The 16,756-nt window shown below is 45.0% G+C and overlaps 1 protein-coding gene across 3 annotated transcripts in view; it reads left to right on the top strand.

Annotated features, from left to right (window-relative positions):
• Positions 1–10,293, top strand: part of SMC1A (structural maintenance of chromosomes 1A) — a 32,110-nt gene extending 21,817 nt beyond the window's left edge. For all 3 annotated transcript variants that reach the window (XM_068533031.1, XM_068533030.1, XM_068533032.1), the window contains 6 exons: positions 6,713–6,869; positions 7,344–7,498; positions 7,618–7,769; positions 8,888–8,957; positions 9,243–9,353; positions 9,787–10,293. In XM_068533031.1, coding sequence (XP_068389132.1) covers positions 6,713–6,869; positions 7,344–7,498; positions 7,618–7,769; positions 8,888–8,957; positions 9,243–9,353; positions 9,787–9,870 — 729 coding nt within the window. In that variant the 3' untranslated portion in view covers positions 9,871–10,293. The remainder of the gene's footprint in view (positions 1–6,712; positions 6,870–7,343; positions 7,499–7,617; positions 7,770–8,887; positions 8,958–9,242; positions 9,354–9,786) is intronic.
• Positions 10,294–16,756: the final 6,463 nt, after the last annotated feature.

Below are 16,756 nucleotides of genomic sequence, written 5' to 3'. Positions count from 1 at the left end.
TTACCTTTTACAACAGTGGTTCTCAATGGGTGGGGTGGATTTTGCCTCCCCAGGGGACATTTGGTAATGTCGAGATACTCTTGTCACACCCAGTTGTCGCAACTGGGGCAGAGGTTGCTACCAGTATCTAGCGGGTAGACAGTAGGGATGCTGCTAAACATCCTACAGTGCACAAAGGACAGCCCCCACAACAACAAATTATTTGGCTCAAAATATCATTAGTGCTGAGATTCAGAAACCCTGTTTTAGAGGTACATACTAAAGTATTTATGGATGAAACATTTGAGATTTGGTTTAAAATAGTTGAATATAGAAAGAAATTGGATATAGATGGCAGAGTATTGGCCATGAGTTGATAATTATTGAAGCTGGGTGCGTGGGGTTCATTGTATTATTCTCTGCATTTCTGTGAATGTTTAAAAATTTACGTAATGTAAAGTTAAAAAAGGAAAAACAATCATGATCACCATGTTCAGGTGTTGTTAGCCCCATCAATCTTATAAAGTTCCCTATCAGCCTTTCACAGCTGGTTTTAGCAGCTATTAACGAACGATCATTGCCTACATCTATTAAGGGCTGCAAAATGGTAATTTTCTGATTCTTTCATTCCTCCTACATTTATTAATTGGATTTCTAAAAAAGAACTTTCTCACATCAACTGTTTAGTTCCCTTGAAATTCAGTTAGTACAGAAAAGGTAGAATAAATACTTAATTCTTTGCCTTTATTTACCAGCTTTCAGAATGAGTTGGTTGCCCTTGTAACCTTTAAAGGTGACCAGTGACGTTTCTAATTTATATTTATTATAAACTTAAGTGTTTAAATGTATTTTGGTATGTTTCAGTCTATTTGGAGTCATTTTTCTTTTTGATATTCAAATTGTCCCATTCTTGGCCAGCGGGAGCCACTTCAAGTTGATTCTTGCTATTGTTCTTATTAGATTTTTATTATGGAAAATTTCATATGCAGAAGTAAAATAGTACAGTGCTGTCTCATGTGGCCATCACCAGTTTCAGCAGTTATAAACTCATGGCCAAACTTGTTTCATATGCACCCCCACACACTCCATCCTCCCCTTCCCACCCCCAGGTTATTTAAAAAATTCTGGACACCATGTCATTTCATTTGTAAATATTTCAGAATGTATCTCTATAAGAGAAAATCCTTAAAAATATTTAGAATCATTATCATACAAAAAACCCAATTACTTAACACTGGAATTATATATTATTATATAATTCCTTAATAATAATATTATGATTAGTATTCACATTTCCCTGATTGTTATACACACACACACACTCACAGTTTGCTTGCTTGAACTGGGAGTCAAGTAAGATGAAAGAGGGATAGATGATTGATATAGTGATTGGTTGATGATGTCTCCTAAGTCTCATTTAATCCAAAAGTTCCCCCTCTGTCTGTTTTTATTTTTCTCTGCAATATTTATTGTTGTTGAAGAAATTTGCTCATTTCTCCTGAAGGATTTTCTACATTCTGTACTTTGTTGATTGTATCCTGTGGTTTTTAAAATGTTCCCCCAGAACAAAGCAAAAAAAATAAGTTCTGCTGTCCCCCATAGTTCCTGTAAGTGGGTAGTTACATGTAGATCAGTGCTGTTCAATAGAGATACAGTATCACCCACATGTGTAACTTTTAAAAGGTGAAATTAATTTTAATACTATATTTTGTTTAACCGAGTATATCCAAAAGAATGATCATTTCAATGCGTAAACAGTATAAAAATTATTGATGAGAAATTTAACCATCTCTTTGTACTAAGTCTTCAAAATTCATTATCTATTTTAAGCTTCCAGCACATCTCAATTTGGATGCTAAATTTTACTCAGAAATACTTGATCTGTATTTAGATATCCTAAAATTTACAATTGAAAAAGGAGAACCACATACCTAAGTTGTTCCAAATATACTTAGAAGTTTTGTAGTAACTGAATTGAGTATCCGTTTTTAAATTTAAATTAGCTAGCGTTCAATAAAATTAAAACTTTAGTTCCTCAGTCACACTAGCTGCATTTTTCATGCTCAGTAGTGACATGTGGCTTGTGGCCACTGTATTGGACAGCTCAGATCTAGAGGTTTGATTAGATTCAAGTTTTGGGGTTTATTTTGGTCAAGACTACTTCATATGACGTCATTACTTCCATCAGGAGGTTTATAATGTCTGGTCATTGGCTCTTTTTGTGTGGCTTGCAGCCATGATGATTATTGCCTAGATCCATTACATAATTTGTCAGGGGTTGCAAAATGGTCATCTTATTCTATCATTTCTTTATTAGCTGGAATACTGTAAAGAGATTTCCTCTCGTCAATTATTTGGTTACCCTGAGGTAGTTTGTATAGGAAAGGCAGGATATATGTGCTTGATTCTTGCCCTTTATTTACCAGTTTATAAAATAATGAGTTGGTTCTTAGGCATTCTCAAGATTTGTCCACTGAGTTGTTTTCATGTTATTATGAACTTATGGATTTAAACACATTTGATGTGTTGCACTCTGTTGTGGTTATTATCCTTCTCATTGCATCAAGGTGTTGTATCTTTGGCCAGTGGGAACTCGTTCAAGTTGGCTTCTGAATAATTTTTTTTTTTTAACGATTTATTTATTGATTGATTGATTGATTGCTACGTTGGGTCTTCGTTTCTGTGCTAGGGCTTTCTCTAGTTGCGGCAAGCGGGGGCAGCTCTTCATCACTGTGCGTGGGCCTCTCACTATCGCGGCCTCTCCTGTTGCGGAGCACAGGCTCCAGACACGCAGGCTCAGTAGCTGTGGCTCACGGGCCCAGCTGCTCCGCGGCATGTGGGATCTTCCCAGACCAGGGCTCGAACCCGTGTCCCCTGCATTAGCAGGCAGATTCTCAACCACTGCGCCACCAGGGAAGCCCCTTCTGAATAATTTTGACACAACTCTTGTAGTCTTTTTTTTTTTTTTTTTTCCTGGCTGTGCCGCATGGCATGTGAGATCTTAGTTCCCCGACCAGGGATTGAACCCGCCCCCCCGTATTGGAAGGCGGATTCTTAACCACTGGACCACCAGGGAAGTCCCCTCTTGTAGTCTTTGATATCTTCCTTGCTTTCTGGTATGTCCAGGCTCATCCTTTACGTTTCCCACCCCAGATCTGGAATTAGCCATTTCTCTGAGAAGCTCTGACTTCTTTTAGTAGGGAGTGCTATTATTTAGCAACTACCATCTGGACACTGGAATGTTCATGACTGCTGGGTTGCTCAGTGCTTCTAGAACTTTTCAGTAGACTGGGCTACAAAATGCATTTTTTATTTTGAGGGAAAAATGTATCATGAGTTCATATTGATACTTCCAATTGAAATTGTAATTTTCACAGTTTAACGTTGATTTTATGTTTGAGTTTCCAATTATTCTTGCTGAAAATCTGGTTTCTAGCAAGTATTCAATAGTATATTTACTTTAGCCTATCATATATATAGAAAATCATAATAAGATATTATTAGTAACAATTCGATTATTGAATGCTATTTAAGATTTCCTTGATGCTAATGGCTCATTAAGCTAATGGCTCACTGGGCATGGATAGTCGTGTTCCTATGTTTTAAAGTGATTTGAAAGAATCTTCTGAGTGTTTAACCAGCTTAATATATAGTCAGATTTCTTTTGTTTAGTTTTCAATTTTTAAAGGATTTTGCTTTTTAGTATTCTCCTTTATTTTTTCCAATTTTAATTTTGAAACTTTTCAAACCTACAAGAAAAACTGAAAGAATAGTACAGTTGAACACCCATATGCCTTTCACCTTAGATTGACCAATGAACATTTTCCCAGTTTGCTTTCTCTCTTATCTCTCTTGACTCTCTCCCTCCCTCTGCACTGCACACTTTTTTTGTTTTTGCTGAACCTTTTGAAGGAAGTTGTAGACTTCAGCTCTAAATTCTTCAGCATGCTGGTACAAGGGATTCTCTTCCATAACCACAGTTCAATTTTATACCTAAGAAAATTAATAATTTTATATCTAATATTCCACCCATATTCAAATTTCCCTAGTTGTTACAAAGTGTCTTTTGTAGTAGTTTGTTTTTTGGTTTTTTTTTTTTTAAAGAAATTCACGTTCTTTTATTTATTTATTTATTTATTTATTTATTTATTTATTTATTTATTTATTTATTTATTAATGAATGAATGAATGACCGTGTTGAGTCTTCGTTTCTGTGCAAGGGCTTTCTCTAGTTGCGGCAAGTGGGGACCACTCTTCATCGCGGTGCGCGGGCCTCTCACCATCGCGGCCTCTCTTGTTGCGGAGCACAGGCTCCAGACGCGCAGGCTCAGTAATTGTGGCTCATGGGCCCAGTTGCCCCGCGGCATGTGGGATCTTCCCAGACCAGGGCTCGAACCCGTGTCCCCTGCATTGGCAGGCAGATTCTCAACCACTGCGCCACCAGGGAAGCCCAGTAGTTTGTTTTTTTTAAGCTGTGATCCAATCAAATTCATGCATTGCTTTTGGTTGTTCTGTCTCTTTAGTTTCTTTTATTTAGTTAGTTAGTTTCTTTTAATGTGGAGCAGTCCCCTCACTTTTTTTTTCATAACACTGGTCTTTTGAACAGTCTACATGTTGTCTTGAAGAACAGGATATGTTATGGGTACATTATGGATATGTTAGTTTCCTTTCATTACTCTGTTTAATTTGTTCTACCTAACCTTGTATTTCCTATAAATTGGAAGTTTGAACTATTTTAGAGGCTTGATAGATTTGGGTTAAGTAAGTTTTTGGCAAAAACATTTCACTGTGTACTCCCCCTTCCCGCCGGCTGTGCAACGTGGCTTGCAGAATCTTAGTTCCCCGAGCAGAGATTGAACCCAGGCCATGGTAGTGAAAGCACCAAGTCCTAATCACTGGACCGCCAGGGAACTCCCCACTGTGTACTTTATATTGCACCACACCAGGAGGCACATAGTGTTAGGGTGTCCCACTATTCATGATGCTAGGTTTGATCCTCAGTTAAGGTATCAATTGCCAGATCTCAATGCTAAGCATACACTTTTACCTTTGTAAGTAATAAGGAATCTTTAGGGTGATTCTTTGGCATCTTGTCAGTATCTTGTTCCCCAACAGTTTTTTTACCCAGTGGCTTTCACATTTTGATTCAATTTAATTTTGTTTTATAATTATGTAAATTCTTCATTTGATTCTAAAACCAAAAGTATAATACAAGGTATGTGAAGAGAAGTTTAGCTTCCTTTCTTGTCCAACTTCACCCCCCTTCCTGTATGTGTGACCATTTTAGTTTTTGGATTATCTTTTTGTTGTTGTTGTATTTTTAAAATACAAATATATTTGTATGTAAATTATTCACATTTCCTCTCTTAGATAAAAGATAGCATTCTATTGTGTACCTTTCATATTTTACTTATACTGTATCCACGAATCACTCCATACATATATATATAGAGAGAGATGTTCAGAAAGGCTTTTCTAAAACATATATATATTCATGTCCTTCCTGTGCTTGAAGTCATTCAGTGGTACCTCACCTCCCTTGGGATAAAGTCCAGATTTCTTAAAAGGCCCGTTATCATTGGGCTTCTTCATGTGCCACCAGCTTTGTCTCTTTGCCTAGCGCACAGGCACGCGTGTGCTTACACACACACACACACACACACACACACGCAGTTGCTACTATTGCCATGTTGAATTGCCCTTTGCTTATTTGTTTGGCCTTTTTTTTTTTCTGCTGTGCTGTGTGGCTTGCGGGGTCTTAGTTCCCTGATCAAGGATTGAACCTGGGCCCCAGCAGTGAAAGCGCTGAGTCGTAACCACTGGACCGCCAGGGAATTCCCCTGTTTGGCTTTTGAAGTTCATTAAAGTTGATTACTTTTTTGAATTGCTTTGATTTCCTTGAATGAACCATGAATAAACCCTGGTTTTGCATGTGATACTCCTGTCTGCATAGAAGACTATTCCTTCTCTCTGTCCTCACCATTCATCCTACAGGCCTGAGCTTAAAAATATTCCTGGAAGCCTTCCCTAGCCCCATTGTCTGAGTTAGGTGCCCTTCTTGTGTGCTGACCCATCACCATCTGTTTATCATTGTTTGGGTATTCACCATACGATGTTCTGATTGTTTGCTTATATGCATTCCTCTGTTAGTCCATGAGCTCTGTGAACACAGGAGCCATGACTCACAGGATATGAGTGGCCAGTGCCTGGCATTGGAAGGCATTCAGTAAATATTTATTGACTAAAAGTGGCAGAAAGGCACAAGCCCAGACATGCATCACAACATCCATAAGACCTAAAACCAAGTTCAAATGGAATTTGCTCAGGTGTGGTGATCTGAGCAGAAAACGTGAGTTGCCTTATTCGTTGTCGAGCTGTAAGTGGAGTCCAGACCAGCCTGTGTGGGAGCCTCTAGGTCACCCTGGGATGGCGCTGGCTCATGGCCTGGGCTGAGAGCCAGAGAGGGGCACCACCAGCTGCTCCTCCTGAGAGATGGAGAGGTTGACAGGGCCTGGGGGAAGGGCTAGAGATGAGAAAAGCGACATCAGCCTGTAATTTCTAGGGACGGTGGGAATGGTTACTGTTGGCAGGACCTGATGAGAGGAGCAGGGTTAGGGAAAAAGAACCTGCCTTCTGCGTGGGAGTAGGTCCCCAGGCCCCCGCTCGGATCAGGTATCTCTGTAGGGGCCTGGCCCTTCTTGATGTTGCTGGGCCTGGGATTTGGGATTTGCAGGATGCCCAGGCCGAGGAGGAGATCAAGCAGGAGATGAACACACTGCAGCAGAAGCTGAATGAGCAGCAGAGTGTGCTCCAGCGTATTGCTGCCCCCAACATGAAGGCCATGGAAAAGCTGGAAAGTGTCCGAGACAAGTTCCAGGAAACCTCAGATGGTAAGGGTTTCCTCTTCTTCTTGGTTCTAAGATGAAGGCAGGAGGCTAGAGGTATGGCAAGGGCCTGTTATACATCACAACAGCTCCTGTTTTTACGTGCTTTCTTACTCGAAACTTCCAAGAGCCCTAAACAGTAGGGATTATCACACCTGTTTTATAGAGTAGAAAACTGCTGAGGTTTAGAGAGAATGAGTGACCTGCCTGAGGTCACACAGCTGGTTGCTGGTAGAGCCCAGGGAAGAATCATGTTATGTGGCTGCAAGCCCATGTTTCTTCCTTTGCACTATGTGGCTGGCCCACTGGATACAGGTGATCGTGGAACTGTCTTCCGGGGCCCCTCTGCAGGCATTCCTCTTCCTGTGGGATGTCCCTGCTCTGTGGATTGTCAGTTGTAGGTCATTTTTGCCAGGGCATGGTCCTCAGCCTTGGCAGAGCCTGGGTACTGAGGGGTCACCTGTCTTTCCCTTGTGGCAGAGTTTGAGGCAGCCCGAAAGCGAGCCAAGAAGGCCAAGCAGGCATTTGAACAGATCAAGAAGGAGCGCTTTGACCGCTTCAATGCCTGTTTCGAATCAGTGGCCACCAACATTGATGAGATCTACAAGGCCCTGTCCCGTAACAGCAGTGCCCAGGTAGGCTGGAGCCCCTTACCCAACTAGCCCCTACCCATCCTCATTTGCCCTTCCCTCTAGGCTTCCTGTCCTCTTCCCCATCTAGACCCAGACCCTTGACCCATCTCCTTTCCCCCTAGGCATTCCTGGGCCCTGAGAACCCCGAGGAGCCCTACTTGGATGGCATCAACTACAACTGTGTGGCTCCTGGCAAACGCTTCCGGCCCATGGACAACTTGTCAGGGGGGGAAAAAACAGTGGCAGCTCTGGCCCTGCTCTTTGCCATCCACAGGTATGGCTGTGCCCCCCCAGGGCAGTTGGTGGAGACTGTACTGAGGCCACTGGAGGCTCTGGGGTCCAAGGATATGCAGAGTTATGCCGAGGTGAAGATGATCTGGTAGACTCTGGATTGAATCCCTGTTTCCCTACCTACTACAGCATATCTGGCCTTGGTTTCCTGGACCTGTCTTCCCAATCCAGCCTCATCCACTCAGCATGCCCTCCCCTGCATGTATTCAGTTCCACCTCCAGGCTTTTGCTCACATGGTTGCTGGCTCATAAGCCCTTTTCATGCAAATCTAGCTTGGCCATCACCTTCCACCCCTTCACATCTCATTGTCTTCCTCCTGTTCCTCTAGGAAGCCTGCTTCGACCACTGTGGCATACCCTGACCTCCCCCTACTGAATGCCAACAGTACTTGAATCTGACTCCCCCCCACAACTTAGTGCTTGATTGTACAGCATCATTCAGTGAGCATTTCTTGATGGCTGCTCTGTACCAGACCTTGTTGGGGGATTAGGGACACAGATGAGTCAGACATGGTTTCTGTCTTCGAGGAGCTCATGGTCTAGTGGAAGCCAGATGTGTAAACAGACAGTGAGCTAAATGTTGTAACCGGTTGAGCGTGTGAGCTGTGGATGCACAGAGGAGAGCCACCAACCCAATCTGGGAGGGTGTGGGTAGCCAGGAAAGCCTTTCAAGGGCAGCTAACACTTGAGTAGGAAATGCAAAGGATAAGTAGAAGTTAGCCAGGGAGACCAGTAGGCATTCCAAGGCAGAGGGTACAGCATGTGCAGAGGCAGGGAGACATGGTGTGAGTGGGTGGGGTAGACCTCCAGGTAGCTTGGTCAGTATGGCCAGAGCCTAGGACAGCTTTATCTCCCCAGCCAACCTGGACGCTCCAGAGAGGACCATGTCTTCTGTTCTGTGGGATCCTGGAGTGCAGGGCTGGATGCAAAGGAGGACTCAGTTGGTATATTGGCCTTTAGGGGCTCAGGCAACATTCAGACCTGGGTTTTTTAATCTCTGAAGAAATGGAAGCGGGTGCTGGCCTGTATGATGGGCTCTGGGGCTGTCGTGCCCCGCCCCTGCCCCCATCAGTGTCAGCTCACCTACTGGTTCCCTCCCAGCTACAAGCCAGCCCCCTTCTTCGTCCTGGATGAGATCGATGCCGCCCTGGATAACACCAACATTGGCAAGGTGGGTGCAAGGAAAGTGGGGCCCGGGAGGGAGGCCCCCAGGTTGGGGCTGGGTTTCAGGGAACAACTCCTGAGTGCGCCCTAGCCATTCCTGCAGCCTGTTCTCTGTGCCTGGGAGGCTGGGCCCAGGGTCATCAGCACTGTGCTAGTCAGTGGCCTCCTTTCAGCCTCTCTTCCCCCAACCCTCCACCCCCTACCCCACCCCATCTGCCTCTGGTTCTGACTGGATAAGACAGGGAGTGTTAGGGCTTCAGCCCTGCTAAGTGCTCCACGGCCCCTCCCACAGGTAGCAAATTACATCAAGGAGCAGTCGACTTGCAACTTCCAGGCCATCGTCATTTCTCTCAAGGAGGAGTTCTACACCAAGGCTGAGAGCCTCATTGGAGTCTACCCCGAGGTAGGGCGGGCCTGGCTCAGGAGCCAGCCCCACTCCCTGCCTGACTCCCCAGGGCAGGAAGGGAAGGCTGCAGTGGAGGGGCACGGGGGTGGGGGAGCATAGGGACTCAGGTCCTGAATGACCATCTGGGCTTGTTGGAGCCCTGCCCTGGAGGCTTAGCCAGCTCACCTGGGCAGGGCCATTGCATTTGGGGACAGGTGGAAAGGCGAGACAGAGGCAGCCAGACAGCAGAGAAAAGGAGGAGAGTGCAGAGGTAGGCAGGAAAAGAAGGCACATGGGACTGAGCACATCCTCTCATACCCAGAGAACCATTGCCTGGGCTTTGGGCAGGTATGTAGGGAGGAGGGTTTGAGGCCCCACAGTCCTGGGGCACTTGACCCCTCTTAATTCTCTCCTTACAATTTTATTTTTCTTTTTCTCCCTCCTCCTTCAGCAAGGGGACTGTGTGATCAGCAAAGTCCTGACCTTCGACCTCACCAAGTACCCAGATGCCAACCCCAACCCCAATGAGCAGTAGCAGTAGTTCTGCCCTCCTGCCCTGTCTAGATCCCTAAGTTACGCCTCTCCCAATCTCTGGATATTTGGCTCCCAACCTTTCCCTACCTCCTGTCCCTATTTGGTATAATCATGAAATTTAGGCACTGCTATCGAGCATGAAGAGGAACAGAGGTGATGTTAGTTCTGGAGCAAAAATCCCTGAGCTTCAGGGAGCATCCTGGCCTCTGGAAGGAGGTGCTGAGCTGAACTGAGCTGAACAGGGCCATCTGTGCATCCCCCGTTCCACCACCCTGGACCTTACCCCATCACCCATAATCATGGGTTCCTTGGGCCCCCTGCATTTTGCTTGTGTGTGGGTATGTACGTGTGTGTATATGTGTCCACATGTGCGCATGTGGGTGTGTTTGAAAAATAATAAAGATATTGGAGACCCATTTTAGAAGGAGCCTAGGCTGAATTTGATTCCAAGAGAGCTTAGTATGACAGCACCCCGGCGCTGGGCATAGCCAGACCTCAGGATTCAGGCAGTTACATGAAACCACCCTCATTCACTCATTAATGTTTTCATTCATTTCGTGTGTTCATCAAATACGTACTGAACACCCTCTTTGTCAGACTCTATGCTAGGAATACAGAACTGAATCAGACATGATCTCTACCCTCCTACTAAGGAGATGCTAGTGGGTTCATGAGTTCCCGTGGTTAGCTGAATCATGTACAGGTACTTTGAATTTGAGAAGAGGATGATCAGCTCCAGGCTTCCTGGAGGTCACATTTGAGCTGGACCTTGACAAGTTGGTAGGATTTGGTTGGGTGCTAGGAGCAGAGCCTGGGCTCTGGGGACAATTCTAGTCCCATTTTTTTTATCACTTACTAGTTTGACACTGGGCAAGTAATTTGACCTCTCTGTGCCTGTTTCCTCAACTGTAAAATGGGGCTAACAGTATTTACCTACCTCATAGGATTTAATGATGTCAAACTCCTCACTGGAGGCCTTATCCCTGCTTGGAGCCCACTAGGTGCCAACCCCTCAGAATACAAGCCTTCTCATGCCTAACCCCTGAGGGCTTCTGATCCCAATTGTTAGGGACAAAAGGAGCCTCCAAATCTGGGAGATGCTGAATGCCCTGGTTATTGGGGAAGTTCCAGGGCATTGATGGGGTTTACGTGGTAAGTGGTGGACCTAAGGAACCCTATCGCTTCAATCATGTATGATAACTGGGTGCCTAGGCCCCAACCTGGGTTGTGAGGAAGTGGGGGAGAGGTAGCCTGGGCCGCATCCTGGCTGAATGAGTGTAATGTTCCTTCTGGGAACTAACCGCATTAGTTGCAGGCACTGTGCAGAGGCAGTGCAGTCTGCTGCCATGAGGTCGGTCTTTGCTTGTTCATGTATACTGTCAGACCATCACCTTGTCCGATCTGTATACTACATTTTTCTTTTTAAAAGTTAAATCAGTTCTAATTACCCAAGTAATGCATGAATCCATTTTCTTTTTAAGAAATTAGATTGTTGCAAATAAAGCTAGCTTCATTCGACTACCATTCCCCCTCCCCCTTTCAATTGCTATAATGTCTGTTGTACATCCATCTTGACTTTGTTTTAAGACTTTTACATATGAGTTCATTGAAAATACTGTGTTTAATGCAGATGGTGTATTGAATCATTCTGCAGTTTTCTTTCTTTGCTTAGCAATGTTTTTGAGATCTGTGCATGTTGCTAAATGTAGATGCAGTTCATCCTTAGTAATTGTTATGTAGATTGCCATGATGTGACTCTGCCACATTTTATTTACCCATTTCTCGTGTGATAGACAGTAAGACTCTTTTGTTTTGGCTTTTATAAGGATACTACGCAGAAGCATCGTGTGTGCGTGTGTGAAAATTTACCTAGGGTTGATTCCTACAAGTTGAATTACAGAATCGTAGGTTATTTATATTTTTGTTTTTAATAGATACTTCCAAATTGCCTTTCTGTACTGTTTACTCAGTATTTTTCTTGAGGTTGTCTTAGGTCTAATATCGTTATCTACTTCATTTCATCCTGAGTAGTGATAACCGTGAAACCATGGGTTTGATGTGCTAATAAGTATGTATTTTCTAATACATATCAAAAGGGATAGCTATCAAAACAAAATAAATTTGTCTGTTCAACCAAAGAAGTCACATACCACTAGTGGTATGTGTGCTGTAATTTGGGAAATGCTGGCATATGTGGAAGAGCACAATTGGGGAGTCACCCTGGTTCAAATCCTAGCTGTAGAAACTTGAACCTGTTAGTTCACCTCCTTGAGCCTCAGTTTCCTAATGTAGGAAAGGAGATAATATACACCTACCTTGCAGCGGTGTAAGGAAGATGAAATGATATATATCTGAAGCAATTTGGCTGGCATGTAGATTATAACAGGACTTTAAAGGTAGCGATTGCTATTCTTCCCACTTTACAGATGAGGAGACTGAGGCCCAGCAAGGTTAAATCACCCAGCTACCAGAGAACAGTGAGGGTTTGAACCCACACCCTCCAATTCAGTCTTGTGCTTTCTCCACTCTAAGGGTAGTTATCAACCTTAACCTGCGAAGCTTTTTCCTTTTTCTTTTTTTTTGGTTGCACCATGCAACTAGCAGGATCTCAGTTCCCCGAACAGAGACTGAACCCGGGCCATGGTAGTGAAAGCCAGGAATCCTAACCACTAGGCCACCAGGGAACTCCCTCTTTTTCCTTTTTAAAAATCAAAGCAATATATACACCAGTTAGAAAATAAAATAGTACAGAAGGGCTTATAATGAAAAGCAGCAGTTCCCTGCTGCACCCCCATGTCCCAAGGATGTGGAGCTCCTTGCTCTGGTCCCACCCCTGGAAATCTAATTCAGTAGGTGTGGATGATAATCTGGGTAACTAATCCCTACCTCACGAGGTAGAAAGCATTACATGAGATGCCTCAGGATAAGACCCTGGCACATAGGAACACAAGTGCTACAAAAGGTTTAAATCCTGAGGATCAGAGAGGTGAGATGACTTGTCTGAGATCCCGGTGGTTCACTGGCAGAGCCTAGACTTCCACTGGGATCTCCTCTGTGCTTGCCCAGTGCTTTCCCTTGTGCCATACCACCTCCTATCATCACAAGGCAACACGTGCTCAGTGCAGGCTGTGCCCAGAGAAGAGCAGACACCACCATGGTGTGTTTCCAAGAGCCAGCTGGATCTGAGTAGAATCCCTAGGGCTAGTTGGAGGACACTAGGTTGACTCCCTTATGTTCTGGACCCGGTAGCCTTAGTCTCGGGACACAAACATGAGTCAAAACTTTCTCCTGTCTTTGAGGAACTCACTGTCTAGTTGGGGAGGCAATTCATAAAGCAGTGTGATCAGTGCTCTGACAGGAGCATGGATAAAGGAGGGGCATCTAGCTTAGGTAGAGGTTCAGGGAAGATGTCCTCTAGTCTAGGAAGTGACACCTGAGCTGACTCTTGGGGGACTGGCAGGAATTAGCCAGTTGAGGAGGAAGTGGAAGGCGTTTCCAGTGAGAACAGTATGCACGAAGACCTGAAGGCAAGAAACATCCTAGCAATTCAGAAATACTGAAGCATAAGGTTTCCTGGGCTGGGGAAAAGCAGCAGGAAATGAAGCTAGAGAGGTAGTCAGGAACCAGATTTGAAGAGGGTCGTAAGAGCCTGGCTACAGAGCAGATTTGCCTCATAGGACAGTGTGGTTCCCAAACTGGCTGTGCACCAGAAACACTTGGGGCATCCTGGGCCCCAACCTCTAAAAATTCAATTTCCATAACTGCAGTGGGGGCCTTAGGATCTAGAGTGCTTATAAAGGTCTGCGCACAACTCCAGGGTGCAGCCAGGTTTGGGAATTGTGGGTTGGAGACAGCAGGAGAGCCGTGGAATAGTTTTAAGCAGAGGAGACTCCAGATAAGATGTGATTTTAACAAACCCCTTTCTGGCCAGCCAGTGTGGAAATAGGTTAGATGCTCAAGCTGTATGCTCCCATGCCTGTAGTTTCCTTGTTGTTCAATTCTCACACTGTTTTATATTTGCTTGTTTTGTCTCTCTGAATAAGCTGTAAGCACCACAAGGGTCAGCCTGGAGTTATCCTGCTACTGGTATATCCCCAGCAAAAAGCACAGTGCGTGACCCCAAACAGGCACCTAATAAATAGTTTTGAATGAATGTATGCATGAATGAATGCATTTGTGAGGGAGGGAGGGGAGACAGATTAGTTAGGGAACAGTTGAAAATACTAGGCCCACTCAAGGGCAAGGGCAGTAGGAATGGATTGGAGATGAGCCGTTAAAGGAAGATGATGAAGCAGACTTGGTGACTGATTATTGGATGTGGAGGGTGACTGAGAGGATAGAATGAATACTCGTTAATAGCCAAGATTCCTACCCTATCCCAGTCATTCTCCTTCCTTATCCATCTGACTCAGAATCTCCTTCCAGCCTCCTCAGCAACTGGAATTCCTCAAGTTAGGTAAACATTCTCTGTGTGCTGTGTGGTCCCCCCCTCTCCCCGGCCACTGATTCATTCATCAAGTTCAATAAATCTTGGCTAAGCACCTCCTGTGCTTTTCCAAGCCAGGACTCTGACTCCCTCTTTCCTACCTCAGATGTTTTTGTGGGCTTCCCCAGATAAGACTTATATCCCTTATACAGTAACCTAAAGGGAGATACCCAGATGTCAGACCTGTAAGGGAACTTACGGATTTTTATTTTTTTATTTTTTTTATTTTTGGGTGTGTTGGGTCTTCGTTTCTGTGCGAGGGCTTTCTCTAGTTGCGGCAAGCGGGGGCCACTCTTCATCGCGGTGCGCGGGCCTCTCACTGTCGCGGCCTCTCTTGTTGCGGAGCACAGGCTCCAGGCGTGCAGGCTCAGTAGTTGTGGCTCACGGGCCCAGTTGCTCCGTGGCACGTGGGATCTTCCCAGACCAGGGCTCGAACCCGTGTCCCCTGCATTGGCAGGCAGATTCTCAACCACTGCGCCACCAGGGAAGCCGAACTTACGGATTTTGTCTAACCCCTTCCTGAGGCTCTCAGAGGGGAGGGAACTTGCCCAAGGCCCCTCTACTAGGAAGTGTTGGAGCCAGAACTGGAACCTAAGTTCCCTTTCCACATTGCCCCTAGAGCCTTGATTTCTCCCATTGCAGATCAGGACAGGGAGAGGAGGCCATGGAGAAGGTGGGACTTAGGTTGGCCTTGAAGGTCGATATACTGGACAGCCCAAGAAGCAGCTTGCCAATTACACTGCCCCCTTCTGGAAGCCCTCAGCAGACCTGCCATGCCCACAGTCCCTTCTAAGGGGTTTCTTAAGCATGAGTTGCCATGTTCTGTACCATGTGACCTCACAGTCCTGGCCACAGATGGTTAAGTTGGGGTAGTATCTTACTCAAGGACAGCTAGTCTCTAAGCTGGCCAGTGGCCTACTAGGTGGACTGATGTAAGAACTCTGCCTCCTAGTGATGGGCTGTATCGGATGGCAAATATATGAAACAATCAGATGCTTTTTCAGGGAGGTTGAATGTGAGGCATTCAGAAGAAGTGAACAGTTAATTAGAATTTATCAAGGCAGGAGTGGTGGTGGATGAAGGGTGTCAGAAACTGAACAGTGAAAGCAAGGAGAAAGCTGCAGAAATAATGAGACATATCTTTAGAATGTGGGGCCACAGGTAGCAGAAGCCATGAAGCAGCAAGACAATGGGTCAAAAGGACACAAGCCATGAAGCAACAGGAGCCACGATGTAGCAGTAGCCATGAGGAACAGAAATCATGAGACCCTGAATCTGAGATTCACGGAGCAGCATAAGGCTTGAACAGACAAGATCCATGAGGCAGCAGAAGCGATGAGACTGCAAGAGCCACAAGGTAGCTGCAACCGCGTGGCAGCAAGGCAACAGGAATCAAAGAGGCAGCGGGATAGACAAGGCAAGCAGAAATTACAGCACACAGAAGCCCTGGATTAATTGGAACTGAAGCCCCAGAAGCCAGGAAGCTGCAGGAGCCAGGAGGCCCAGAAACTCTGAGGCCCTGAAGGCCATGGGCTAGGGAGGAGGGGAGCAGAGAAAAGGTAGTCAGTAGCAGTAGGAGGAGTATAAATTCTGCCAGAAAGAAGTTGAGTCACCATTTTGGGAAGCACTAGAGAAGGGAGCAACAGATGCCTGCAGCTGAGGGGGTGACAAGATAAGCCAGGCTCTAGAGCTGCTTTGGATCATGAACCATTTTCAAGTTTCTCTTCTGTGAGGCTGCCTGTGTAGCTGTTTTTGTCTTCCTTATTTCCCTGTGAATGCTTCAATAAATCTCCATCACTAAGCTGAGTGTGTCTGTTCCTTGTAATCTAAAAGAGGTTAACACTGTGGCGTGCACTTTAAGATGGGTGAAGAGCAGGGCAGAAGGTCTTCCAGGTGGGTTTGAACCGAGACACAGAGGTGGGAATTCATTCATTCTTCTCTCATACCCTCACAGTGGGTACAGGCACTTTTCATTCATTTACTCATTGGCTTCTTTTTCTCATTCATTCGTCTGGTCATCATTCATTTATTCACTTATTCATGTATAACTCATTCATTTACTTATTAACTTATTCATTCATGCATTAATATAAGCATTTGCTCATTTGTTCTTTCCAGTATTCACTCGGTCATAACTTTTCCATCCATTTGTTCAGCAAGCATACATTGAGTTCCTGCTGCATGTCAGGCCCTGTGCTTGGTTCTGGAGATGAGATATACTCCCTGAACTCCAGGAAGTCACAGTTTACCTGGAGACTCAGATAAGTAAGCAGATAAGTGCACCAACTGTGACAAATGATCTAACAGAAGTCTAGATGAGGCAGAGTAGAGAATATAAGGCCATCGGATTGTTCTTCCTGGGGTGGGGTGGGATGGAGGGAGTAATCAGGAAAGCCTTTAT

This window comes from Eschrichtius robustus, chromosome X (assembly GCF_028021215.1).
Source record: "Eschrichtius robustus isolate mEscRob2 chromosome X, mEscRob2.pri, whole genome shotgun sequence".
NCBI lineage: Eukaryota > Metazoa > Chordata > Mammalia > Artiodactyla > Eschrichtiidae > Eschrichtius > Eschrichtius robustus.
This window is presented reverse-complemented; position numbering and strand designations above follow the sequence as displayed.